General features: G+C 42.7%; 1 protein-coding gene across 3 annotated transcripts in view; it reads right to left on the bottom strand.

Moving 5' to 3' along the window:
• The window catches only part of PACS1 (phosphofurin acidic cluster sorting protein 1), a 654,711-nt gene that overhangs the window by 21,616 nt on the left and 606,332 nt on the right, over window positions 1-26,763 (bottom strand). For all 3 annotated transcript variants that reach the window (XM_073605164.1, XM_073605165.1, XM_073605166.1), the window contains one exon: window positions 22,465-22,584. In XM_073605164.1, the coding sequence (XP_073461265.1) occupies window positions 22,465-22,584 (120 nt within the window). The remainder of the gene's footprint in view (window positions 1-22,464; window positions 22,585-26,763) is intronic.

The following is a 26,763-nucleotide window of genomic DNA, read 5'->3' as shown; positions in this document are numbered from 1 at the left end:
ACACGGATTTAGGCGTGACACCCGCTTTTATTGTCCCTCCTGTCCTGACCAACCTGGTCTCTGCATTGGTGAATGTTTCAAACGCTACCACACACTAGTTGAGTATTAGCGTAGGGTACAGCACCACACAGTCATAGGCACACTAACACAGGGTCTTGGGGTCTCGAAAGATGTGATGGCCATCACATTTTGAGAGACCCTAATCTGCAACGTTCAGTTTGAAGTTTTTTTTACAGTTTTTATAAAAGTGAAAAAAGTGAAAAAAAAAAAACACACAAACACAAAAAAATAAAAAAGCCAAAAATAGTTGTGGTTGTATTTTTCTTCTCTCTTTCTCTATTGTTCTCTCTCTTATGTTCGCTCTCTACTGTCCGCTCTATTGTTCTATATCTATCGTCCTCTCGGTTTTATATTTACTATGTTTTATTGTATTTGCTTTGCAGGTATGGTATGTAATACTGTAATGTTTGTTTTATTGTTAACCATCATTTGATTAGCATGTACGCCATTCAACTGCAGCAACAGCTGATTTATCTTGACAGCAACAGCGTTTGCTCCCAGGATACATAAAGCCGTGACTCCAGAGCTGTCGGAGGTGATTTCACCACCACAGTTAAAAAAAAGAGCATATATGGCGAAGCAAGGGGGCAGCAGGGGTGGAGGAGCGATTTGCTCCTAACTTTCGGGGCGGATGCCCCCATGCTTGGACATATATTTTTTAGGCACAGATTGCAATGTTTTATTGTATTTGCTTTGCAGGTATGGTAAGTCTTACTGTTATACTGTAATGTTACTTTGTTTTATTGTTAACCATCATTTGCTTAGTAGGTATGCCATTCAGCTGCAGCACGGGTTTATATATCTTGACAGCAACAGCGTTTGCTCCCACGATAGGTAAAGCTGTGACTCCAGCGCTGTCGGAGGTGATTTCACCAACACAGTTAAAAAGAGAGCATATATGCCCAAGCATGGGAGCAGCAGGGGTGGATTTGCTCCTAACTTTTGGGGCAGATAACCCCATGCTTCGGCATATATATTTTAGGCCATTCAGCTGCATGGTGCATGTATGCCCATCATTAGAAGTGGATGGATGAAGGGCGGTATTCTAATGGTGGGCATACCCACCCACAGGCTACATGAAAAAAATAACATTACAATGCATGCCCAACAAGGACCAGCAACGTACTGGTATGTTGCTGAGCTTTGAGTGGTTATACCAGAATGATCATCTTGGTATCATTCTTTTCAGCCAGCGGTTTGCTTTCATATAAAAGCAATCCTAATGGTTAATTAGCCTCTAGACTGCTTTTATAAGCAGTGGGAGGGAACGAGCCCCCCCCCCCCCCGTCTTCCATGGTTTTCTCGGGCTCTCCTGTCCCAACAGGGAACCCGAGAATGCAGCCGGTGCTTCAGCCAGCTGACCATAGAGCTGATCAGAGACCAGAATGGCTCCAATCATCACTACGGCCTAAGAAACGGGAAGCTAGGTTTCGACTTAGGTTTCGCTGGATATAAACAGCACCATTGGGAAATTGGCAAAGCATTTTATCACACCGATCTTGGTGTAGTCAGATGCTTTGAGGGCAGAGGAGAGATCTAGACCCCAATTTTTTAATTTTTTCAAAAAAAGAGTACCTGTCACTACCTATTACTATCATAGTGGATATTTACATTCCTTGAGACAACAACAAAAATGAAAAAAAAATAAATAAATATGAAAGGAGCAGTTTAAAAATATAATAAAAAAGCAAAATAAATAATTAAAAAAAACAAAAAAAAAAACAAAGGACACCCCTTTCCCCCTATGCTCACGCGCAAAGGCGAACGCAAGCGTCGGTCTGGTGTCATATATAAACAGCAATTGCACAATGCATGTGAGTTATCACCGCGAAGGTCAGATCGAGGGCAGTCATTTTAGCAGTAGAGCTCCTCTGTAGATCTAAAATGGTAACCTGTAAAAGCTTTTAAAAATGTATGTAGTTTGCCGCCGCTGCACCTTTGTGCGCAATTTTAAAAGCATGTTGTGTTTGGTATCCATGTATTCGGCATAAGATCATCTTTTTATTTCATCAAACATTTGGGCAATATAGTGTGTTTTAGTGCATTAAAATTAAAAAAGTGTTTTTTCCAAAAAACTAAAAAAAAAAAAAAAAAAAAAAAAGAAGTGGAAAAAAAAATTTGCAACACCCACCATTTTATTCTGTAGGACCTTTGCGTTAAAAAAATATAGAATGTTTGGCGGTTCTAAGTTATTTTCTTGCAAAAAAAAATATTTTTTCATGTAAACAAAAAAAGTGTCAGAAAGGGCTTTGTCTTCAAGTGGTTAGAAGAAATTTTAGAAGAAATAAAAGAAATTTTTGATTTTACTCCTCACTACCTACCAAGTTACGGAGGCCCTGAAATGTCCAGATAGCAAAACCCCCCCCAAATGACCCCATTTTAGACACCCCAAGGTATTTGCTAAGAGGCATGGTGAGTATTTTGCAGATCATTTATTTTCGAAAATGAAGAAAGAAAAGAAAAACGTATTTTTTTTTTCTTTTTTCACAAAAAGTGAGATCTGCAAAATACTCAACATGCCTCTCAGCAGATAGCTCTAAAATTGGGTCATTTGGGGGGGTTTTATGCTATCTTGGCATTTTATGGCCTTCGAAACTGTGATAGGTAGTGAGAAGTGAAATCAAAAATTTACACCCTTAGAAATCCTGAAAGCGATGATTGGTTTTCTGGGTCCTGTACATGGCTAGGCTCCCAAAAAGTCTCACACATGAGGTATCCCCTACTCAGGAGAAGCATCAGAATGTATTTTGGGGTGTAATTCCACATATAACCATGCCATGTGTGAGCAATATATCATTTAGTGACAGCTTTGTGTAATTTTTTTTTTTGTCATTTTTCAATCACTTGTGACAAAAAATAAAATATTCAATGGGCTCAACATGCCTCTCAGCAATTTCCTTGGGGTGTCTACTTTTCAAAATTTAGGTGGGGGGGGGCTGTACTGACCTGCCATTTTAGCACCTCAAGAAATGATAGGCAGTCAAACTTAAAGCTGCGTAAATTCCAGAAAATGTACCCTAGTTTGTAGACGCTATAACTTTTGCGCAAACCAATAAATATATGCTTATTGACTTTTTTTCTAAAGACGTGGCTGAATACATTTTGGCCTAAATGTTTGATTAAAATAGAGTTTATTAAATTTTTTTTATAACAAAAAGTGGAAAATATCATTTTTTTCAAAATTTTCGGTCTTTTTCCGTTTATATCGCAAAAAATAAAAATCGCAGAGGCAATCAAATACCATCAAAAGAAAGCTCTATTTGTGGTAAAAAAAGGACACAAATTTTGTTTGGGTACAACATTGCATGACTGTGCAATTACCAGTTAAAGCAGCGCAGTGCCAAATTGTAAAAAGTCTTCCGGTCATTGAGCTGCTAAATCCTCCGGGGCTGAAGTGGTTAAGGTGCCCTGTATTGACGTAGTTAAAGAGTCCTTAACCACTTGCCGACCAGCTCACACCGATATATGTCGGCAAAATGGCTCTGCTGGGCAACACCCCGTTGTTCTTTTAAGAGCCACCAGGGGGCGCGTGCCTGCTGCACGGCGGGGGACCCGATGTATGTGGCCGGTGGGCTTAGAGCTTGCACGGGTATTTGTGTGTGTAAACACGCAAATACCTGCTCTGTCAGGGAAGAGGAGACATATTGTGTGTTCCTAGTAAGTAGGAACAACAATATATGTCTCCTCCCCCAGTCAGTCCTATCCCCATACAGTTAAAAACACTAACTAGGGAACACATTTAACCTCTTGACAGCCCCTAGTGTTAACCCCTTCCCTATCAGTGACATTTATACAGTAATCAGTGCTTTTTTTATAGCACTGATCGCTGTATAAATGTCAATAGTCCCAAAAATGTGTCAAAAGTGTCCGATCTGTCTGCCACAATGTTGCAGTACAGCTAAAAATCGCAGATCACTGCCATTACTAGTAATTATATATATATATATATATATATATATATATATATATATATATATATATATATATATATATATATATATATATATATATACACACATACATACACATATTATATATATATATATATATAAAAAATAAAAAATGCCATAAATCTTTCCCATAGTTTGTAGATGCTATAACTTTTGTGCAAACCAATCAATATACGCTTATTGCAATTTTTTTTACCAAATATATGTAGAATATATATTGGCCTAAACTGATGAAGAAATGTGTTTTTTAAAATCATTTTTGGGGATATTTATTATAGCAAAAAGTAAAAAAATAGCGGAAAAAATAAAAACTGCAGAGGTGATCAAATACCACCAAAAGAAAGCTTTATTTGTGAGAAAAAAAGGACGCAAATTTTGTTTGGGTACAGTGCATTGCAGGACCACGCAACTGTCAGTTAAAGCGACGCAGTGCCAAATTGTAAAAAGTGCTCTGGTCAGGAAGGGGGTAAAATATTCCGGCGCTGAAGCGGTTTAAAATTAGAAACAATAGAAATAGCAGAGCACAACTCTGAGGACATGTGGGTGTAAGCTATCTGGTCCAGGTGCTTTATTCCCTTTTATTTTGTCTAAGTATTTCAGGACATCAATTTCCACTGTGTCCATCCTCCTAAGGCACTAGCAAAAAACTGAGACATGCTAGTAATAAGAGGGGTTGTCCTTGGCTGGCTTATACAGGTGCATCTCAAAAAATTAGAATATCATCAAAAAGTTCATTTATTTCAGTAATTTAATTCAAAAACGGAAACTCATATTTTATATAGATGCGTTACATACAGAGTAATACATTTCAAGCATTTCTTTTTTTTAATTTTGATTATGGCTTACAGATAGGGAAAACCCAAAATACAGTATCTCAGAAAATCAGATTATTACATAAGACCAATAAAAAAAAAAAAAGGATTTTTAATACGGAAATGTTGGCTTACTGAAAAGTAAGAATATTTACGGTATAGTAGGCACTATACCAATACTTCGACTGGGCTCCTTTTGCATGAATTACTGCATCAATGCGGTCAATCAATCCCTCTGCTGACCAGCTTTATGGCGATGCGGATTTCATTTTCCAGCAAGAATGGGCACCTGCCCACACTGCCAAAAAGTACCAATACCTGGTTTAATGATCACGGTATCACTGTGCTTGATTGGCCAGCAAACTCGCCTGACCTAAACCCCATAGAGAATCTGTTGGGTATTGTCAAGAGGAAGATGAGAGACACCAGACCCAACAATGCAGACGAGCTGAAGGCCGCTATCAAAGCAACCTGCGCTTCCATAACATCTCAGCAGTGCCGCAGTCTGATTGTCTCCATGCCACGCCACATTGATGCAGTAATGCATGCAAAAGGAGCCCGGACCAAATATTGAGTTCATACTATACTGTACATGGACATACTTTTCAGCAATCCAAAATATCTGTATTAAAAATCCTTTTGTTTTAAATGGTCTTGTGTAATACTCTAATTTTCAGAGATACTGAATTTTGGGTTTTCATTAGCTGTAAGCCATAATCATCAACATTTAAAAAAATGCTTGAAATACATCACTCTGTGTGTAACACATCTATATAAAATATATCAGTTTTTGAATTGAATTATTGAAATAAATTAACTTTTTGATGATATTCAAATTGTATGAGATGCACCAGTAGGTATTTTTTTTGCCTGTGTCCAATCATGTAGGTGGCAGTGTAACCCAAATGGCGGAGCCCAGAGCATGTAGTTTATTTAGATTTTGCATTTGATACTGTAACTCAACATTTACGATAATCTATAAAATAAGGCCTGTTGGAGTGCATGAAGATATATGTACATAGACAGGAAAGTGGTTATAATTGGATCCAGAGAGTAATGATAAATGTATCATTCTTTGAATGGTCTAAAGTTGTGAATGGTGTGTCCCAGGGTTCTTGGGAGCCAATGCTGTTTAATTTGTTCATTAACGCTATAAAAGGATGGAATCGGGAGCTCAATTTCAGGGTTTGTGGATATCAAATTATGCAGCGAAATAACTTTATCACAGGATGTACCATCATAACTATGGAGGAGAATTATGATCCAATTGGTATTGCTGAATCTTGGCTTCATTCTTCTCATGACTGGGCTATTATTATTCCTGGCTATGCTCTCTTTCGGAAAGACAGGATAAAATGGAGAGGTGGTGGTATCTGTCTCTGTGAGAAGTGATCTCAAAGTGAGTGTGAAAGAGGACCTAGTTGATGGAAAGTGTGATGAGTCTGAAGCATTATGGGTGGAACTGTACATGGGTGTGTGTGCTACAAAGTTTATAATTGGAGTTTGTTATAGACCTCCCAGTGTTAATGAGGAGGTGGAGACTCAGCTCCTTGCACAGATGGAAAAGGCTGCAAGGGCCTGGACAGTGATAATAATGGGGGATTTTTAACTACCCGGAAATTGACTGGAGTAATGGCACTGCTGGGACAGTTAAAGGGCAAAAATGTATAAACCTATTACAAGATAATATTATGGTCCAGTTTATTGAGGCCCAGACTAGGAATGATGCTCTGCTGGACCAGGTAATCTCAAACCATGCAGAGCTTATTACAAACATTCATATAAAAGAACATCTGGGTAGCTGTGACAATACCATGATTTCATTTAATGTTAGCTGTAAGCAACAAACACATACAGGAAAGATAAAAACACTTACAAGATGGGTGAACTAGAGATACTGTTGTACGAGGAGGATTTGGATTTTGTGGGGGTTTCAGAAACCTGGTTCAACAGCTATCATGATTGGCTGGCAACCATTCAAGGGTATACCCTTTATCACAGGGATAGAGAGGGTAAAAAAGAGGGAGGGGTATGTCTATATATCAAGAATAATGTACAAGTGAATGTGAGAAATTACATCACTAAGGGAGCTAGGGAGGAGGTGGAATCCTTATGGGTATAGCTCCAAAGGGATGAAGCCAAGGGATAAATAATACAGGGAGTATGCTATAGGCCCCCTAACCTGAGGGAGGAGGGGGAGACTGACCTCTTATCACAATTTGGATTAGCAGCAAGGATGGGAAGTGTTATCATAATGGGGGATTTTAATTATCCAGACAGACTGGGCAGAGGGAACCAAACATTCGTCTAAGGCTCGCCAGTTCCTAAATGTCTTGCAGGAGAATTTCATGGGTCAGATGGTAGACGCACCAACTAGAAATAAAGCGTTACTAGATCTACTGATTACCAACAATACAGACCTGATCACGGATGTGGAAATACGGGGCAATTTAGGAAACACCGATCACAGGTCAATTGGCTTCAGTATAAATCACACAAATAGGAAACATAAGGCAAATACAAAGACACTGAATTTCAAAAGAGCCAACTTCCCTAAACTACGAACCTTGCAAGAAGGAATAAATTGGGATAAAATCTTAGGAACAAAACACGGAGGAGAGATGGGTTTGCTTTAAGAGCATATTAAATAAGGGCATTAGCCAGTGCATCCCATTGGGTAATAAATTTAAAAGAGCGAACAAAAGTCCTGGATGGCTTAACTCCAATGTAAAAATGCATATAAAAGCAAATGAGAGGACCTTCAAAAAATATGTGGTTGAGGGATCATCATCAGCATTCAGACTTTATAAAGAATGCAACAAGAAATGTAAGGGTGCAATTGGGGCGGCTAAGATAGAACACGAAAGACACATAGCGGAGGAGAGCAAAAGAAATCCCAAGAAATTCTTTAAGTGTGTAAACAGTAAAACAGGGAGAACAGACCATAGTGGCCCCATAAAGAATGAGGAAGGACATCTGGTTACAAAGGATGGGGAGATGGCAAAGGTATTGAATTTATTCTTCTCCTCAGTCTTCACAAGGGAATCGGGGGGCTTCAGTAACCAAAACGGCAGTGTTTATCCTCGTGACACATCACAGGACAGAATTAGAATTAAACTTGAGAAACTTAACATTAATAAATTACCGGGGCAGGATGGCTAGCACCCAAGGGTACTTGGGGAACTGAGTCAAGTAATTGCCAGACCATTGTTCCTAATTTTTACTGACAGTCTACTAACTGAAATCATACCAGCAGATTGGAGAAAAGACAATGTAACACCAATATTTAAAAAGGGCCCAAAATACATCCCTGGGAATTACAGACCAGTTAGCCTAACATCAATAGTATGCAAGCTCTTGGAGGGGATAAGAAGGGACTATATACAAGATTTTAGTAATGAAAACTGTATCATTAGCAGTAATCAGCATGGATTTACGAAGAATCATTCTTGCCAAACCAATCTATTAACCTTCTATGAGAAGGTGAGTTGCCATCTAGATAAAGGAAGGCCCGTATCCATGGTGTATCTGGATTTTGCAAAAGCATTTGACACAGTTCCCCATAAACGTTTACTGTACAAAATAAGGTCCGTTGGCATGGAACATAGAGGGAGTACATGGATTGAAAACTGGCTACAAGGGCGAGTTCAGAAGGTGGTGATAAATGGGGAGTACTTGGAATGGTCAGGGGTGGGGAGTGGGGTCCCACAGGGTTCTGTGCTGGGACCAATCCTATTTAATTTGCTCATTAACGACCTGGAGGGTGGGGTAAAGAGTTCAATCTCTGTATTTGCGGACAATACTAAGTTAAGCAGGGCAATAGGGATAAAACATTTTCACAAAAGGGAGTTTAACAAGACACGTGGCCACTCATTCAATTTAGAAGAAAAGAGGTTTAACCTTAACTGCTTCAGCCCCGGAAGATTTTACCCCCTTCCTGACCAGAGTACTTTTTGCGATTCGGCAATGCGTTGATTTAACTGACAATTGTATGATTGCGCGATGTTGCACTCAAACAAAATTGATGTCCTTTTTTTCCCACAAATAGAGCTTTCTTTTGGTGGTATATGATCACCTCTGCGTTTTTTATTTTTTGCGCTATCAACAAAAAAAGAGAGACAATTTTGAAAAAAACACATTATTTTTTACTTTTTGCTAGAATACCCCCCAAAAATATTTAAAAGAAAACTATTTTTTTCCTCAGTTTAGGCCAATATGTATTCTTCTACATATTTTTGGTAGTAAAAAAAAAAAAAAAAAAAAGCGCAATAAGCGTATATTGATTGGTTTGCGCAAAAGTCATAGCGTCTACAAAATAGGGGATAGTTTTATGGCATTTTTATCTTTTTTTTTTACCACCAGTAATGGCGGCGATCTGCGATTTTTATCGGGACTGCGATATTGCAGCGGACAAATTGGACACTTGACACATTTTTGAAACCAATGACAATTATACAGTGATCAGTGCTACAAAAATGCACTCATTACTGTATAAATGTCACTGGCAGGGAAGGGGTTAACTCTAGGGGGCGATCAAGGGGTTAACTGTGTTCCCTAGGTGTGTTCTAACTGTAGGGGGGATGGGACTGTCTAGGAGGAGAGAGAGAGATCGCTGTTCATACTTAGTATGAACATACAATCTGTCTCTACTCCCCTGAAAGAACCGTGATTTGTGTGTTTACACACACAGATCCCAGTTCACGCTCTGTCACAAGTGATTGTGCGCGCAGTCATCGCACCCGCCGGGCACTCACATTGGCTCCGGGCACACGCTGCGGGCTAGTGGCCAAAGGGCGAAGCGACGTAAGGTAACGTTGTTTCACCCAGCCGTGCCAGTCTGCCACAGTAAAACTGCGGCGGCTGGTCGGCAAGCAGTTAAAGAAAAAAAAATTAGAGTGTGTTTTGCCGATTTTCAGACTACCTAGTCATAGGCAGGTGATAAAAGCTACCTGCGCCTGCCGTCACTCATGCTGGCCATACAAAAACAATGTCTTCCTTCAAAAAAAAAAAAAAAAAGTATTTTAAGAACATTCGTTCGATTTTCTATTCGTTAGTGGGGTTAAATCGCCGTTCGTTTTCGACCGCAGTGATGGGAAAATTCGAAGGAGCAGAATAGAAAACTTCTTGGTGAAAGGAATTTTCAGACAGTCTATGTGGTTTTGTTCCAAAATTACATTTATTTTGAAACAATGTTAAAAGCAAAAGAAATTTTCAAAACAACATTCTTTCATTCAGCGAATGTACAAACATTTTTGGTAATGTATATTCTCGTCCGAAAATCGTACGTGTACAGTACCTGACCGCGAGATTGTGTTTCCAGCGCGATACCATCGCGCTGGTTCTCGGCGACAGGGTACTGTGAATGTCGCGCTGGCTCGCTCATCGGGAAAGGAAAACTTTGTTTTCCTTCCGCGATGAGTGACAGGCAGTGCTGACAGCTGTCTGGTATGAATCCTGAGGCGGGAACACCGCGCCAAATTTTAAATGAAAAAACCGGCGTGGGTTCCCCCCTCGGAGGCATACCAGGCCCTTAGGTCTGGCATGGATTGTAAGGGGAACCCCCTATGCCTAAAAATCGGCGTGGGGGTCCCCCCCAAATCCATACCAGACCCTTATCCAAGCATGCAGCCCGGCCGGCCAGGAAAGGGGGTGGGGACGAGCGAGCGCCCCCCCCCCCCCTCCTGAGCCGTACCAGGCCGCATGCCCTCAACATGGGGGGGTGGGTGCCTTGGGGGAGGGGGGCGCCCTGCGGCCCCCCCACCCCAAAGCACCTTGTCCCCATGTTGATGAGGACAAGGGCCTCTTCCCGACAACCCTGGCCGTTGGTTGTCGTGGTCTGCGGGCGGGGGGCTTATCGGAATCCGGGAGCCCCCCTTAATAAGGGGGCCCCCAGATCCCGGCCCCCCACCCTGTGTGAATGAGTTTGGGGTACATGGTACCCCTACCCATTCACCTAGGGAAAAGTGTCAATGTAAAAAAAAACACACTACACAGGTTTTAAGAATAATTTATTAGTCAGCTCCGGGGGTCTTCTTCCGACTTCGGGGGGTCCCCTTCCGACTTCTCCCGGTGTTCGGCCTCTTCTCCCGGTGTTCGGCCTCTTCTCCCGGGCCCCACCGCTATCTTCTTCCAGCTCTATTGCCAGCGAGGGGCCCGGTCTGCTGCCGCTGTCTTGTCGCCGCTGTCTTGTCGCCGCTGTCTTGTCGCCGCTGTCTCGCCGCTTCTTCTCTTCTTTTCTTCTTCCCCGATGTTGACACGACGCTCTCTCCGACTCGAATGCTGTGTGCGAGCTGCGGAGCCATTTATATAGGCGGTAACCCCGCCCCCTTACGACGTCATGGTCCCAGCATGCGCAGGGACTCTGGCGTCATAAGGGGGCGTGACCCCAGAGTCCCTGCGCATGCTGGGACCATGACGTCGTAAGGGGGCGGGGTTACCGCCTATATAAATGGCTCCGCAGCTCGCACACAGCATTCGAGTCGGAGAGAGCGTCGTGTCAACATCGGGGAAGAAGAAAAGAAGAGAAGAAGCGGCGAGACAGCGGCGGCGAGACAGCGGCGACAAGACAGCGGCAGCAGACTGGGCCCCTCGCTGGCAATAGAGCTGGAAGAAGATAGCGGTGGGGCCCGGGAGAAGAGGCCGAACACCGGGAGAAGTCGGAAGGGGACCCCCCGAAGTCGGAAGAAGACCCCCGGAGCTGACTAATAAATTATTCTTAAAACCTGTGTAGTGTGTTTTTTTTTACATTGACACTTTTCCCTAGGTGAATGGGTAGGGGTACCATGTACCCCAAACTCATTCACACAGGGTGGGGGGCCGGGATCTGGGGGCCCCCTTATTAAGGGGGGCTCCCGGATTCCGATAAGCCCCCCACCCGCAGACCCCGACAACCAACGGCCAGGGTTGTCGGGAAGAGGCCCTTGTCCTCATCAACATGGGGACAAGGTGCTTTGGGGTGGGGGGGGCCGCAGGGCGCCCCCCTCCCCCAAGGCACCCACCCCCCCATGTTGAGGGCATGCGGCCTGGTACGGCTCAGGAGGGGGGGGCCGCTCGCTCGTCCCCACCCCCTTTCCTGGCCGGCCGGGCTGCATGCTCGGATAAGTGTCTGGTATGGATTTGGGGGGGACCCCCACGCCGATTTTTCGGCATAGGGGGTTCCCCTTACAATCCATGCCAGACCTAAGGGCCTGGTATGCCTCCGAGGGGGGAACCCACGCCGGTTTTTTCATTTAAAATTTGGCGCGGTGTTCCCGCCTCAGGATTCATACTAGACAGCTGTCAGCGCTGCCTGTCACTCATCGCGGAAGGAAAACAAAGTTTTCCTTTCGCGATGAGTGAGCCATCTCGGCGCTGGCCCCTGCGACGGGGCTCGTAGATGTCAAATCTCGCCGAGAAGTGCGGCGAGATTGACACAATATCGCGGTCACCTACTGTATGGCCAGCATAAGGCTCGGTTCATACTTATGCAGTTTTCTTTTGATCAGTTTCTGCAGTGCTTTTTTGCTGTGCGTTTTGCGTTTCTGCACACGCGATTTTGCTGAGATTTGCATTTAGCACTTGTTATGCTTTTTTTGCCCAATTTGTTGTTGGACAGATTAAAAACACAAATCGTGTGCACCTTCTCCATTGAAGTCTATTGAACCAAAAAAAAGCACTGTTTTGCATTTAAAAAAGTCCTTAAACCCTTTTCAAATATGCAGCGTCTGAAAAAAGCATAGATGTGAACGTGTCCCATAGGAAACCACATTAAATGAAGTGCGTTTCTGCAAAAAAGCACCAAAAAAACGCATAAGTGTGAACCAGGCCTAAGACGTTCAGTCGTAATGGGGTTAAAAAGACTAAAATGAGATTTTTATAGTACAAAAAGAGCAGATAATCGCTACTATAAGGGGTTAATTTATACTGTGAAACAGTCATTCTACTTATGGGCCACCTTTAGGTGTTGACATTTTTATTTATTTCTTTATCGTACATCATGGGACACAGAGCCTAAGTAATTACTTAATGGGTAATTACTGACAGTTGAGCCCTCATGCACACAGGCTGTTAAAAAAACGTTATGAAAACGCCAGTATCTTTGCAGTGATTTTTTTTAACTTTTTTCAGCGTTTTTGCAAAAGCGTTTTTTAGCGTTTTTGAGCGTTTTTCCGCGTTAGCGTTTTTGAGCATTTTTTTTTTTTTCAATGGATCAAAAACGCTAAAAAACGTTGGAGAATGACGTTTTTGAGCGTCTTTGAGCGTTTTTGAGCGTTAGAGCGTTTTTACAGCTGAAAAACGTCTTTCAGAACCCACTGGTCCTGGGTTTTTTTTACAGCTTAAAAACGCCTATGCCACTTGCAGCTCAAAAACGCCTAGGTGGGCATGAAGCCATAGACTAACATAGACAGGCCTTTTTAAGCTGCAAAAAAAGCTCAAAAAAGCAGCTGTAAAAACGTCCGTGTGCATGAGGACTGACACTGGTATACCCAGTCAAGGAAGGTCACTCCCTATATAACCCCTCCTCCTTCCAGGAGCACATCAGTTTTTGCAGCAAAGCAATATACTTAAATCCCAAAGGAGGGGAGGGACCTCTGTGTCCCATGATGTATTCCAAGAAAAGGATTTTACAGGTAAGCTGTAGTAAAAATCCTATTTTCTTTATCGTACATCATGGGACACAGAGCCTAGGTAATTACTTAATGGGATGTCCCATAGCAATGCTACTTGAGGGGAGGGAGAGACAACCCGCAGGTTACCCCCAGACTTGAGGACTTATACTGCTGCCTGCAGCACACTGCGCCTAAAGGCAATAACCTTCTTACATCCACCTGATAAAATTTTGTGAATGTATGCACTGAAGACCAAGTTGCGGCCTTACAGATCTGAGCCATGGAGGCCATGGTGACGCACTGCCCAAAAAGCACTAACCGACCTGGTAGAGTGCACCTTAACTTGAAAAGGGGGAATCTTACCCCTTAAATTATAAGTTTGAATTATAACTTGCCGAATCCAGTTAGCGACAGTGGATTTCGACGCTGCCTGTCCTTTCTTAGGACCCTCTGGCAGATTAAATAAGACAGTCTTAACCGCTTCAGCCCCGGAAGATTTTACCCCCTTCCTGACCAGAGCGTTTTTTTGCGATTCGGCACTGCGTCGCTTTAACTGACAATTGCGCGGTCGTGCGACGTGGCTCCCAAACAAAATTTATGTCCTTTTTTTCCCACAAATAGAGCTTTCTTTTGGTGGTATTTGATCACCTCTGCGATTTTAATTTTTTGCGCTATAAACAAAATAAGAGCGACAATTTTGAAAAAAAACGCATTATTTTTTACATTTTGCTATAATAAATATCCCCCAAAAATATATAAAAAAAACATTTTTTTCCTCAGTTTAGGCCGATCGTATTCTTCTACATATTTTTGGTAAAAAAAAAAAAATCGCAATAAGCGTTTGATTGGTTTGCGCAAAAGTTATAGCGTTTACTAAATAGGGGATAGTTTTATGGCATTTTTATTAATAATTTTTTTTTACTAGTAATGGCGGCAATCAGCGATTTTTATTGTGACTGCGACGTTATGGCGGACATGTCGGACATTTTTGACACCATTGTCATTTATACAGCGATCCGTGCGATTAAAAATGCACTGATTACTGTGTAAATGACACTGGCAGTGAAGGGGTTAACCACTAGGGGGCGGGGAGGGGTTAAGTGTGTCCTAGGGGAGTGATTACTAACTGTAGGGGGATGGGCTGTGTGTCATTACTCTGATCACAGCTCCAGGGAGCTGTGATCAGTGACATTTGTTACTAGGCAGAATGGGGAAATGCTGTTTACATCAGCATCTCCCCGTTCGTCCTCTCCGTGAGGCGATCGCTGGTATCCCAGCGGCGATCGAGTCCACGGGACCCGCGACCCGATTCACGGAGCTCCCGGCCGGCGCGCGCACGCAATGACACGGCGGGGAATTCAAATGGACGTACAGATACGCCCATTTGCCCAGCCGTGCCATTCTGCCGACGTACATCGGCGTGCGCCGGTCGGGAACCGGTTAAGAATCTGAGCAGTGGTCTTTAAATAGATTCTCACTGCTCTCACCACAAGACAATGTAGTGACTTTTCTTCCCTGCAACATGGTTTTGGAAAAAATGATGGCAGGACAATATCTTGGTTTAGGTGAAAACCTGAAACCACTTTTGGCAAAAAGACGAGGGCGTAACACCACTCTGTCCTCATGAATAATCAAATATGGCTCTTTACAAGAAAGAGCAGCCAATTCCAAAACCCTCCTTGCTGAGAATATAGCAACCAGAAATAACAGCTTCCTTGTCAGAAGGACTAAGGGAATATGCTGTATCGGTTCTAATGGCTGTTTTTGTAACATTGACAAAACTAAGTTCAAGTCCCAAGGGCTTAAAGGTGATTTAACTGGTGGATTAATCCACATCACCCCTTGCATAAAACCCCGGACTAAGAATGCGTAGCAAGCGGTCTTTGAAATAAAATCGATAAGGCTGAGACTTGGCCCTTAATAGTACTCAAGGCCAACTTCATCTCTACACCTAACTGTAAAAAGGCAAGAATTCTGCCTATGATATATCTCCGAGGGTGCCAACCCTTGGATACACACCAGGAAACAAGCCTTCCAGACTCTATAATGTATAGTTCTGGAAGCTGGTTTCCTTGCATTAATCAACGTAGAGATAACCTGGAAAGCCCACGTTTCTTCAGAACGTGGGTTTCAATAGCCAGGCCGTTAAATTTAGCATTCGTAAAGTAGGATGGAATATCGGCCCCTGTGAGAACAGGTCTGGCCTTAGTGGAAGGGACCACGGACCCTCCACTGCCATCTTTACGATTTCTGAATACCATGACCTTCTGGGCCATGCTGGTGCTGTCAGAAATACCGTTTTTCTTTCCAGCTTGATCCTGCAAAGAAGTCGAGGCAACAATTGAATAGGGAGAAATGCATAGATCAGTGAGAACTGATCCCACGGTATTGCCAACGCATCGGTTCTGCATGCGAATGGATCCTTTGTTCTTGACTAACTTTATGTTGAACTGGACGCTAAAAGATCTACGTCCGGAGTCCCCCATCTTTGACAAACAGCCTGAAAATATGTCAGGGTGAAGAAACCATTCCCCTGGGAATAATCTGCTGGCCATTTATGTAGTCCGCCTGCCAATTCTCTATACCTGGAATGAAGACTGCCGATAGGCACGAAATAGTTCTTTCTGCCCAAGTTAGAATATGGTTCATCTCTCCCTGCGCTGAGAGACTCTTGGTGCCCCCTTTGGTGATTGATATAGGCCCCAGCTGTGGCATTGTTGGATTGGATCCTGACAGGACAATCCCTTAACCTGGAAGTCCAGGCTTTCAGAGCCAGACGCACTGCCCGAATCTCTAGGATGTTGATGGGCAAGGCTCTTTTGGTTCTTGATGATCAGACCCAAATACTCCAGCTTTTTTAGCGGTTTTAAGGGAGACTTCTCTAGGTTGAGAACGCAACCCAGACTTTTCCAGGTAACTGGTTGTAATGCGTATACCTTACTCCGAACACCGATAGGTCTATTAGCAATAGATCGTCTATGCCAAGACTGTTTATGCCCTGTGCCCTTAACCTGGCTAGAGGTGGGGCTAGCACTTTTGTGAACACTCAGGGTGCTGTAGCTGGTCCGAAGGGCAAGGCTACAACTAAAATGCTGTTGTTCTACTTCGAATCACAGAAACCTTTGGTGAGCGGGAAATATATGGACATGCAGATATGCATCCCTGATGCCGATAAATGCCAGAAGTTTTCCTCCTGATCGACTCCATAGAAGGGAGCGGATCTTCAGGAACGGATTTAGATTCTTTTAGATCTAGAATGGATCTGTTGAATTTCTGCGTGGATCTGTACATGTACAGGAAACGCATGTTAAAGGCAGTGAAGGGTTTAAAGAACCTAAGAAAAAACAGAACTATCAGCTGACTCTACTAGAGGTAGCTTGAAAGATTCACAAAACCATCTCTGTAAGATATTTGTACCAGCAATCTCTCAGATTGCGGGGCTGAAAAAAGGTTCAACTCCAGTGGTCTCCTCCGCAGAGGAGTAATCGGTTTGTCTTTCTTCCTGATCACCTGAGGGTAACCCCTCATCCTCTACCCACTGTTCCCTTGATAAGGGATCTAACACTCTTCCTATCCTTGGATAGCGAATGCAGTTAAAGTCGCTAATTTTCCTTCTAGGCCCTGCAGGGTGGAGGAAAAAAAATGCATTTTCAATCATGTATACAGGGGCTGAATGTTTTCTCCTCTAGAGTCTGACAGTGGAGGCCATCGCCACTGCCTAGAGGCAGCTGCCCCTGGCGCAGGGGAAGGAGTCTGTTTAAATAAAAGGACGTTTATACCTTCTTTTGGGCAAAAGAAATGCTAGAATGCTAAAAATCATTTGGATGTATTTGACCAACATTCTCCCCAAATAGTTGCTCCCCATGAAAAGGGAAACTAGTCATAAGCTTTTTTGCAAGATGCTTCAGCTGACCAACTTTTTAACCACAGGGTCCTATGCATGTGTTTTAGCACAAGCGCAACGTGGGACGCTTGGCGGATAGAGTCTTTTATGGCGTCTATGGCAAAACATAGCGCCTTTGGTAGTTCGGCTAACTCACTTTCCTGTTGTGCAGGTACCTCCCTAAGGGCCTCTTTGAACTGGTCCTTTAGGGACTGACAGATGCCTATTGCAGCAACTGCAGGCTGAGAAACGGCACCTGCCAGGAAAAAGAGGATTTCACCAAAAATTCCAACTTCTTATCTGTTGGATCCTTAAGCATTTGTGCATTGTCTACTGGACAAGTAAAATTTTTATTGATGCTGGAATTCGCAGCGTCTACTGCTGGTACATTCCATCTTTTGTGAATTTCTCCTCCATGGGATAGAGAACTGAGAAACTCTTTGGAGGGAGAAAATGCTTATCCAGATGATCCCATTCAGCATAAATAAGCTTTTCTAGTAATGCATGAAAAGGCTGTAAAGGTTTTAAAGAACCCAAGGAAGTGACCGTACTTTCAGCTGACTCTGTTAGGGGTAGCATGAAAAGTGGAACGAACCATCTCCTTAAGAGTTTGTACCATCAATCTCTCAGATTGCGAGGTTGCATAAGGTTCATCAACTGTTGTTTCCTCCGCAGAGGAAAAATCGTCTTGTTTTTCTACGTCATCACCTTAGGGTGTAGTGGATGTGATTAAGGTGTCACATAAAGTTGTCACATAAGGTACCAGGTAAAAATGTTAAAATGCCTATTTCAAATGTAATATTGTGTCATTGCTTAGCTTGTTAAATCTTATCTCTAAAAATTCAGATAACAACAGATAGCTGCTAATTCCCTTTTCTCAGTCTGAAGCCGAACTGCAAAGAATTATAAAAATACTATGTCTCTTCCGAAAACTGCACCAAAAGCAAACATGGCATCAACATCCAATGTCTCGGGAGGAAGTTACCAAGATATTTAATAATAGCTACGATTAATTGCCAAATTTGCTGAAATTATTGCTAAATTTGCTGAAGCCGCTAAAAAAACTCAGACAATGTCACAATAAAGTGTTTTGCAAGTGCCTTGTTTTTGTCTGACAAAAATGTATAAAACTGTGAAAGAGTTGGCCTGCATTCTGCATTGGCCTGCATTCTGTATGCAGGCCAACAAATCAGCTGGCTGATTAATTGATTATGAAAAAATTCAAAACGAACGACAGATTGCAAAAGATAGGAGGACAAACCCCAAAAAATTCTTCAAATATATTAATAGTTAAAAAGGTCAGGTCTGAGCATATAGGCCCCTTACAAAATAATCTAGAGTGGGTGAATGGGGACAAAGAGAAGGCTAATTTATTAAATACTTTCTTCAGCTCTGTGTATACAAAGGAGCATGGGGGAGCTCATGTCCATAATCGTCTTGGTATTGGCACAGCCTCATATGATCCACAATGGCTCAAAAGTGATATGGTCCAGAAATATTTAGACAGAATAAAAGGTGGCTAAAGCACTTGGACCAGATGGCATCCACTCACAGATCCTGAAAGAATTGAGCTCTGTCATTTCAAAGCCATTGTTTCTAATTTTTAGGGACTTGTTAATGACTGTAATGGTACCACTGAATTGGCGTAGGGCCCATGTGGTGCCCATATTTAAAAAGATATCAAAGTCTTTACCAAGTAACTGTAGACCTGTTAGTTCACCACTTAAGGACCGGAAGGATTTGCCCACTTAATGATCAGGCCATTTTTATATAGGGGATAGATTTACGGCTTTTTTTTTTTTTTTTTTTATAAATTTTTTATTTTTTTTTTAACTGTAAAGGCGGGACTGCGACACTGTGGCAGACAGAGCGGACACTTTGACACCTAAGGAGGGGTTTCTAACTGTGGGATCAATGTAGTGACTGGGGGAGGAGACAGATCGCTGTTCCTAATCACTAATCTGTTTACATTGACAGATCGTGCCGCAAGCGCACGCCCCCTAGTCTTAAAACGGTCGATGCACCAAGACGACAATTTGCCCAGGAGAGCCAACCAGCCGCAGTACAACTGCGGCAGCTGGTCTTTAAGTGGTTAACTTCTATAGTCAGGAAGATACTGGAGAGTTTATTAAAAGACCACATAGACGAGTTCTTGCTGGAAAAAAAATATTTTAAGCAACAGACAGCATGGATTCATGAAACACAGAAGTTGTCAAACAAACCTGATTTCTTTTTATGAGGAGTTAAGTAAAACCTTGGACAGAGGGGTGACTATGGACTTGGTATACTTGGATTTTGCAAAAGCGTTCAATACAGTTCCCCACACACGACTAATGTGTAAGGTAAAGTTCTACAGGCTTGGAAACATCAATTTGTAAATGGATAGAAAACTGGCTAGAAAAACAAATTCAGAGAGTAGTGGTTAACGAATGTTACTCTGAATGGTATAAGGTCTAGTCTAGTGGTGTACCCCAAGGTTCAGTGTTAGGACCCTTACTTTTAAAAGATATAGGGCCTGGGATTAAAAGTACAATTTCTGTCTTTGCAGATGACACCAAGCTATGCAGTGTATTAATGTCCTTACAGGATGTCTCAATTTACAAGCCGACCTCAATGCACTGTCTAATTGGGCAACTAAGTGGCAAATGAGGTTTAATGTTAGATGTAAAGTTATGCACTTGGGGTCTAAGAATATGCATGCATCATACATACTAGGGGGAGTACAACTGGTGGAACTCATAGTGGAGAAGGATCTGGGGGTTTTGGTAGATCATAAGCTCAATAATAGCATGCAATGCCAAGCTGTGGTTTCCAAAGCGAGCAAAGTCCTTTCTTGTATTAGGAGAGGGAGAGGGGGGGGGGAGAGATCATTACATTATGCCCCAGTACAAATCATTAGTAAGACCTCATCTGGTTTTGAGCACCAGTTCTCAAAAAGGATATGGGGGAACTGGAGAAAAGTGCAAGGAAGGGCAACCAAACTGATAAGAGGCATGGAGGAGCTCAGCTATGAGGAAAGATTAGAGAAACTGAATTTATTTTCTCTTTAGAAGAGATGATTAAGGGGGGGATATGATCAACATGTACAAATACATAAGTGGTCCATATAGTGAACATGTGGGGGCACTCTTTACGTCTAGAGGAAAAAAAAGATTTCTTCTCCAAATACGGAAAGTTTTCTTCCTCGCAAGAGCTGTGAAAATGTGGAATAGACTCCTTCCAGAGGTGGTTCTGGCAAGCTCAGTAGATTTAAAAAAGGCCTGTATCCTTTCCTAAATGTAGATAATATAACTGGTTACTAACATTTATAGGTAAAGTTGATCCAGGGAAGATCAGATTGTGGGGGGGGGGGGGGGGGGGATCAGGAAGGAATTTTTTCCCCTGCTGTAGCAAATTGGAGCATGCTTTGCTGGGGTCTTTCGCCTTCCTCTGGATCAACTGTGGGTGAAGGATTGTGTATATGGGATTGTAGGATTATTATTATTTTTTTGGACTGGTGTCTTTTTTCAACTTAACTATGTAACTATAACAGGAAGACCTTAATAAAATAAGGGGGGGGGGTTGTGCAGCTACAGGGCAGATAAGGTTCAACATTAATAAATGTAAAATTATGCACTTGGGTGTGAAAAATACTCATAGCACACACACACATATATATATATATATATATATATATATATATATATATATATATATATATATATATATATATATAGAAAGGAGGGGAGGAGAAACTGCATGCAATGCCAAAGTGAAATTATTAATGCTAGCAAAATAATGGCATGCAGGTAGGTAGGTGAGGTCCCAAAAATATGACCTATTAGGATGTTCCAGTATCAACTTTTTGACTTTAAACTTTATTTTTTATAGCCTGCTTTAATCTTATTATGTAGGATGGTGGACTTTTACATCTGTTTTGACGTGGCTGAAAAGTTCTTACTTATTGTTTTTGTTAAGAGTACCAATATGTTTTAACCAGCAGCAGCATTATAGAAAAGGTCCATGGAGTCAAAAATGGCTTCCTGTCCCCTGATGATGTGGACTACTATGAAATGCATTGGGCACAGCTGATTTGTGACGTCACTGTGCACTTCGCTGACAGGGAGGTGGCGCGGTTTGTGATTACTTGTGAAAGTCTGATATTTTGAGACCCCTTGTGAGTATTTTATTTATAATAAATCCTGCAATTTTTGATGATATTGGAAAATGGAATCTATTATTCCTTTTTAAGTGACACTATCCCGGGCTGGCTGTATATTGAAGTTGCAAAGCCACTGAGAGATTTTTAGCGGGGAACCAGGCTGCCGTTGCTGAGGAGCTGGGTTGTTGCTTTAGAGACCAGAGAGTGCCCCCTCTTTTCTTATGCTACTCTAACCTGTTATAGTTTGGAGGTTATTTTCCAGTAAGGAGTGAACACAGGGGGTGGTGCAAGCATAAGTGTTGGCACCTTGAATAGCGGTGGTGACACGTTTTGAGGCACACAATTTCCACCAGCATTGTTTCTTGACACTGGGATACTATGGACTTCTGATGAACTTTTATATGAATTGGTTTGGCCCATTTTTATGTTTTCCAACACGTGAGCACTTTATGTTGAGATATTGATTATTAACCCCATTTTATTTTTAGATATCTACTAATATTGATATAGCTGTCATATTGAGTTTGGGTCAATTTATTATGTGTTGATATTTAAAGAGACAGCATATCTACTATTGATCAGTAAGGGGGGTGAAGAACCTCAGGATAAATTACATAGCCATTATTCACTCTGGAGAAAAGTAGAGTAAGAAGGGATATGATAACTTACAAATACAGTATATCAAAGCCAATAACTGTAATAAACGGTTTACTCTAAAGCACCTTAAGAGGACGTGCAGTCACAATCAAAGTTAGAAGAAAGGGGGTTTAACTTTAGATTGTGGAAAGGGTTATTTACTGTTAGAGCAGGGAAAATGTGGACCCCCCCCCCCCCCCCCCCGCGGTAGCAGTACTGTCTGAGAGTGTCAACTTCAAAAAACTTCTAGATGTCTTCCTCGGGAAACAGAATATAAAGGACTATGGGAATTGTTGGAGAATAAAAATCACACACACAGGTAAAACTGGATTGACCTGTGTCTTTTTCAACCTTACAAACTATGTAATGATTTCTGTGTCCCCAATGGTCTTACCTCTTAGCATGACTTGCTGTTGTCGAGCTGAGCAGATTAGTCTTGTGATTCCTTCAATTATTTGAGTTTTGGCATCAGGTTCTTTTTCTTTTGGCTTTTTGCTAAGGAAAATTGTTGGCACTAAAATAGAGAAAAAGTGAATACAGTAAAACTTGACAATGTCATGTGTTCCATGATTCAGGCCACAGATTGTAATTTTTAACAAAATAGATTGAATATTATCTTACAAAATAAAAAAAAATACATAAAATTGGCGTATAACACGCACTTTTTCCCCCCTTAAAATAGGGTGAAAATCGTGTGCGCGTGTTTATATGCCGATATAGGCTGCCACTGAGGGGAAGGAGAGAACGAACACCGCCGAAATAGACAGAGCAGAATCTCCTGTGTACTCGGCTCAGCGCGCAGTCACGCCCAATCACGCCCCCGGGACAGCTCCTAGCATTGACGTCCCGGCATTGGACCGGTGTTATGGCCATCATAGAATCCGGGCCAAGGGGCGGGACTGGGCATGACACCAAGCCGAGTACACAGGAGATCCGGCTCTGTCTATTTCGGCAATGGCAAGGCTGCAGATGGACACTGATCAGGCTGCAGTGATAAGCAAGGCTGCAGATGGGTACTGATCAGGCTGCAATGGTGGGCAAGGCTGCAGATGGGCAAGGGTGCAGATGGACACTGATCAGGTTGCAGTGATGAGCAAGGCTGCAGATGGACACTGATCAGGCTTCAATGGTGGGCAAGGCTGCAGATGGGCACTGATCAGGCTGCAATGATGGGCAAGGCTGCAGATGGGCACTGATTAGGCTGCAATGATGAGCAAGGCTGCAGATGGGCACTGATTAGGCTGCAATGATGGGCAAGGCTGCAGATGGGCATGGATCAGGCTGCAATGATGGGCAAGGCTGCAGATGGGCACTGATCAGGCTGCAATGATGGGCAAGGCTGCAGATGGGCACTGATCAGGCTGCAATGATGGGCAATGGTGAGACTGAAGATGGGCACTGATTAGGCTGCAGTCATGGGCAATTGTGAGGCTTCAATAATGGGCAATGGCGAGGCTGCAGATGGGCACTGATAAGGCTGCATTGATGGGCACTGATCCTTATTTTGCTTCAAATTTCTTTATTTAAAATTTAAGTTTTTTCCCTGAAACTTCTCTCTTAAAATTAAAATCGTGTTATACGCCGATAAATACTGTATCTTCAGCACTACATCAAAATCACCATTTACCCACAAATATTCACTCATTTCCTAAATTAGTAGTTAAAAAAAAAAAATTCCCCCGATATTCCTGATAACTGCTGGAGAGGATGAGCTCAGCCAGGTAAGCTGCTCCATATATAGTGGACCACAGTAACAAAAAATGTATGGCGCTAGAAACACCTCAGGGCTTTCTTCACGGTAATTGTGTTGAGATCCCGCCAGTAGCTGTGTGAGAGGTAGACGCCAGGAGCAGTGTCAAAAAAGTCTTAATCCAGAGAACAACTAGGCAGCGCTTGGAGGAACGCTAGTAGTGTGTGTGGGTGACACATGTTTGCACAAGTGAAGGTCAAGTGACACCAAAAAGATTTTGTGATAAAATCAGCAAAGAATTTATTGAATGAAGTAGTACAATTAAAACAGCAAGATTTACTCAAAGGCCACAGTAAATGAGAAAGCAAAAACTCACTGAAAATACTCCTGTATGGTGCTGGCTCAGCCTCTGGGGCTCAGGTATGCTGCTGTGGTATGGACAGCTGTGCCCACAGTGGGCGGTGGTGTCCCGATGAAGTTGGGGCCCTGGTAAGGGGGGGAAACCTACCTCACTGTTAGAATCCTAAGGATGTGAGCACGGCTCAGTCCAGTGAAACAGTCTATCGCTAAAGAAAAATGCAGAGAAAGACAAGCAGCCTATATCCAGGAACCAGCGACTCGGGTGTGACGTCATGCACTCGGAGACATGCCAGCCAAGGAAAGGGTCTGAGCAGGGGATGGAACGCAAGCGTCGCTGGAGTGTAGAGATGAAATCGGTCGTCATGACAACGCGTTGGCAAATTGGTATACAAAGGCCGCACTATTCGCCCACTCAGAAAATGTTTCGGGGAACATTGCCGCCTAGTGGAAGAGGGGAAAGGCAATTAGTGTCCCTCGCACTTTGCGGAATGTCACCAAAAATCCACACAGGGACTTGAAGTCTAGGTGGTGGAGCAGATACAAGGTGTCTCCCAGAAGAAGAGATTTCATTGACTCTGTAAAAGGGAGACATACTGAATATATTCTTTAGACACACTTTCTCCATTGAATTTAGAACCTGAGATTGCCACGATTTTGTAATACCCTCCCCTTCTTTGCCTGCTGACTCATTTTCTCCTTATTTTTTTAGAAATTTTTTCTTTCCTTTTATTTGGTGGTTGGGTAGATACCAAAACATGGGTGGTGGGTGTTTTTCGCTTTAAGTATACAGTACTGTGTATCAGATATTGTTTACCTACATACATCTACACACATATTTTCTCCAGCACAATGGTGTTCTCCAGAGAACTCTATGTGTGTCCCCCCCCCATGATGTCGAGCCAGGCTTGCGGTTGACATCACTGGTACGGAGTCACAGCATACCCTCCCGGTGAGAGATCAACACTATATAGTATAATAGCCCAGGAAAAGTGCAGAACCCTGGTAACATATCCCCCCCGCCTTCTTTCCTTTGTGCATATTGCACAATGTACCACCTAGCATGACACACCCCATTGTTGCATACCAATTTGTAGAAAATAGCTTGCATAATTTTTGACTAACCAGTCATTTCCTTATTCTCTACATTAGGGGTCTCCAAAATTTCTAATCAAAGGGCCAATTTACTATCCTTCAGAGTTTAGGAGGGCTGGACTGTGGCCAGTGGGAGTAAAAAAGGTCCTGAAGTCAGTGGGAAAAATAAATGCCCCATTGTTTGTTTCAGTGAGAGTAATTGTGTGCAAATTGTTGATGTCAATGGGAGAAACTGTGCCCCATCAATATCATTGAGTCCCATTGCTGGTGTCATTGAGAGGAATTGTCCCCCATTGTTGGTATGAATAGGGGGAATTGGCCCCATCATTGATGTCATTGGGCCCCATCGTTGGTGTCATTGAGAGGCATTGTGCCCCCTTGTTGGTGTCAATGGGAGGAGTTGTGCCCCATTCATTGGTGTCTGTGGGGGGGGATTATGCCCCAAAGTTGGTATCAGTGGATGAAATAGTGCTCCAAGGGCCGGATAAAAGCAAGCAAAGGGCCGCAGTTTGGAGACCACTGCTCTACATGCTCCCCACTTACCTCATCAGTTTGTGTGCATATACTTTAGGCTAACACCTATATTGCCTGGAGCTTAGCTTAAAAATTATGCACATACAATGATTGTTTCTAATAACTTGACCTATTCAGGATCACACTAAATTATAATGTATATTAGCAGTCTTCGGATCATTGGTTGATGGTTTAAACCTAGCCCCTACACCAGATACATGTTCGTTTTACCAATTATCAGGATATATAGGTCCATATCCGTAGATAGTTCCTTTTAACAACGATATTTGGGTGTACCTGATAATATTATATCATCACAACTATTCACATATCCCATATGTATAGGAATCTATATAGATGGGGTTTACACTTAGTCATGCCCCAGTGTCCCCAACCTATCCAATACATTTTTGTTTTTTATAGTTTTTATTGTAGAATATGACATCGATTATTTTACCTCTAATCTGTAGTTGATCTTAATATTGTGTGTATTACTTTGCGCACTGGGCGCCCTCCCCCTCCCCTCCTTGTCACTGAGTGTCGGGAGGGGGGCGGGTTCCTACTGCGCATCGGTGCTAGGTGCTACACATGTGACACCAAAGAAGTCATTACGTGTGCGCCTCTTTCCACACCATGGGTCAATTGGATGTTAGTCAGCGCCCAATCAGGGAAGGCGGGTGTCACCCTGGATGGGGGTGCTGCTCCCTTTTCCACAATGCCAGTGTGATGCTGGGAGGAACCTGTGGGTGCGGCATTTAAAGCACCCCCTTGAGTCACTGTTTTTAGCTGTACACTTCATTTCACATGGACCAGGCTACTATGCAGACATATCAGGTACATTTTGGACACACAATTTTCATTACCTCATTGAGGTGGTTATGATCAATTAATGGTTTATATATTTCCTGTTGCTATTTCACCACAATTGGAGAATTCTACTCTCTAGGGATGATTTGGGGGTGGCTGCCTCGTCTGCAGGTTCGTTACCTCAGTTCCCGGGACAGACTACGTTCCTGGTGGCCCTTGTGTTGCCATACC

This window comes from Aquarana catesbeiana, linkage group LG11 (genome assembly GCF_042186555.1).
Source record: "Aquarana catesbeiana isolate 2022-GZ linkage group LG11, ASM4218655v1, whole genome shotgun sequence".
NCBI lineage: Eukaryota > Metazoa > Chordata > Amphibia > Anura > Ranidae > Aquarana > Aquarana catesbeiana.
This window is presented reverse-complemented; position numbering and strand designations above follow the sequence as displayed.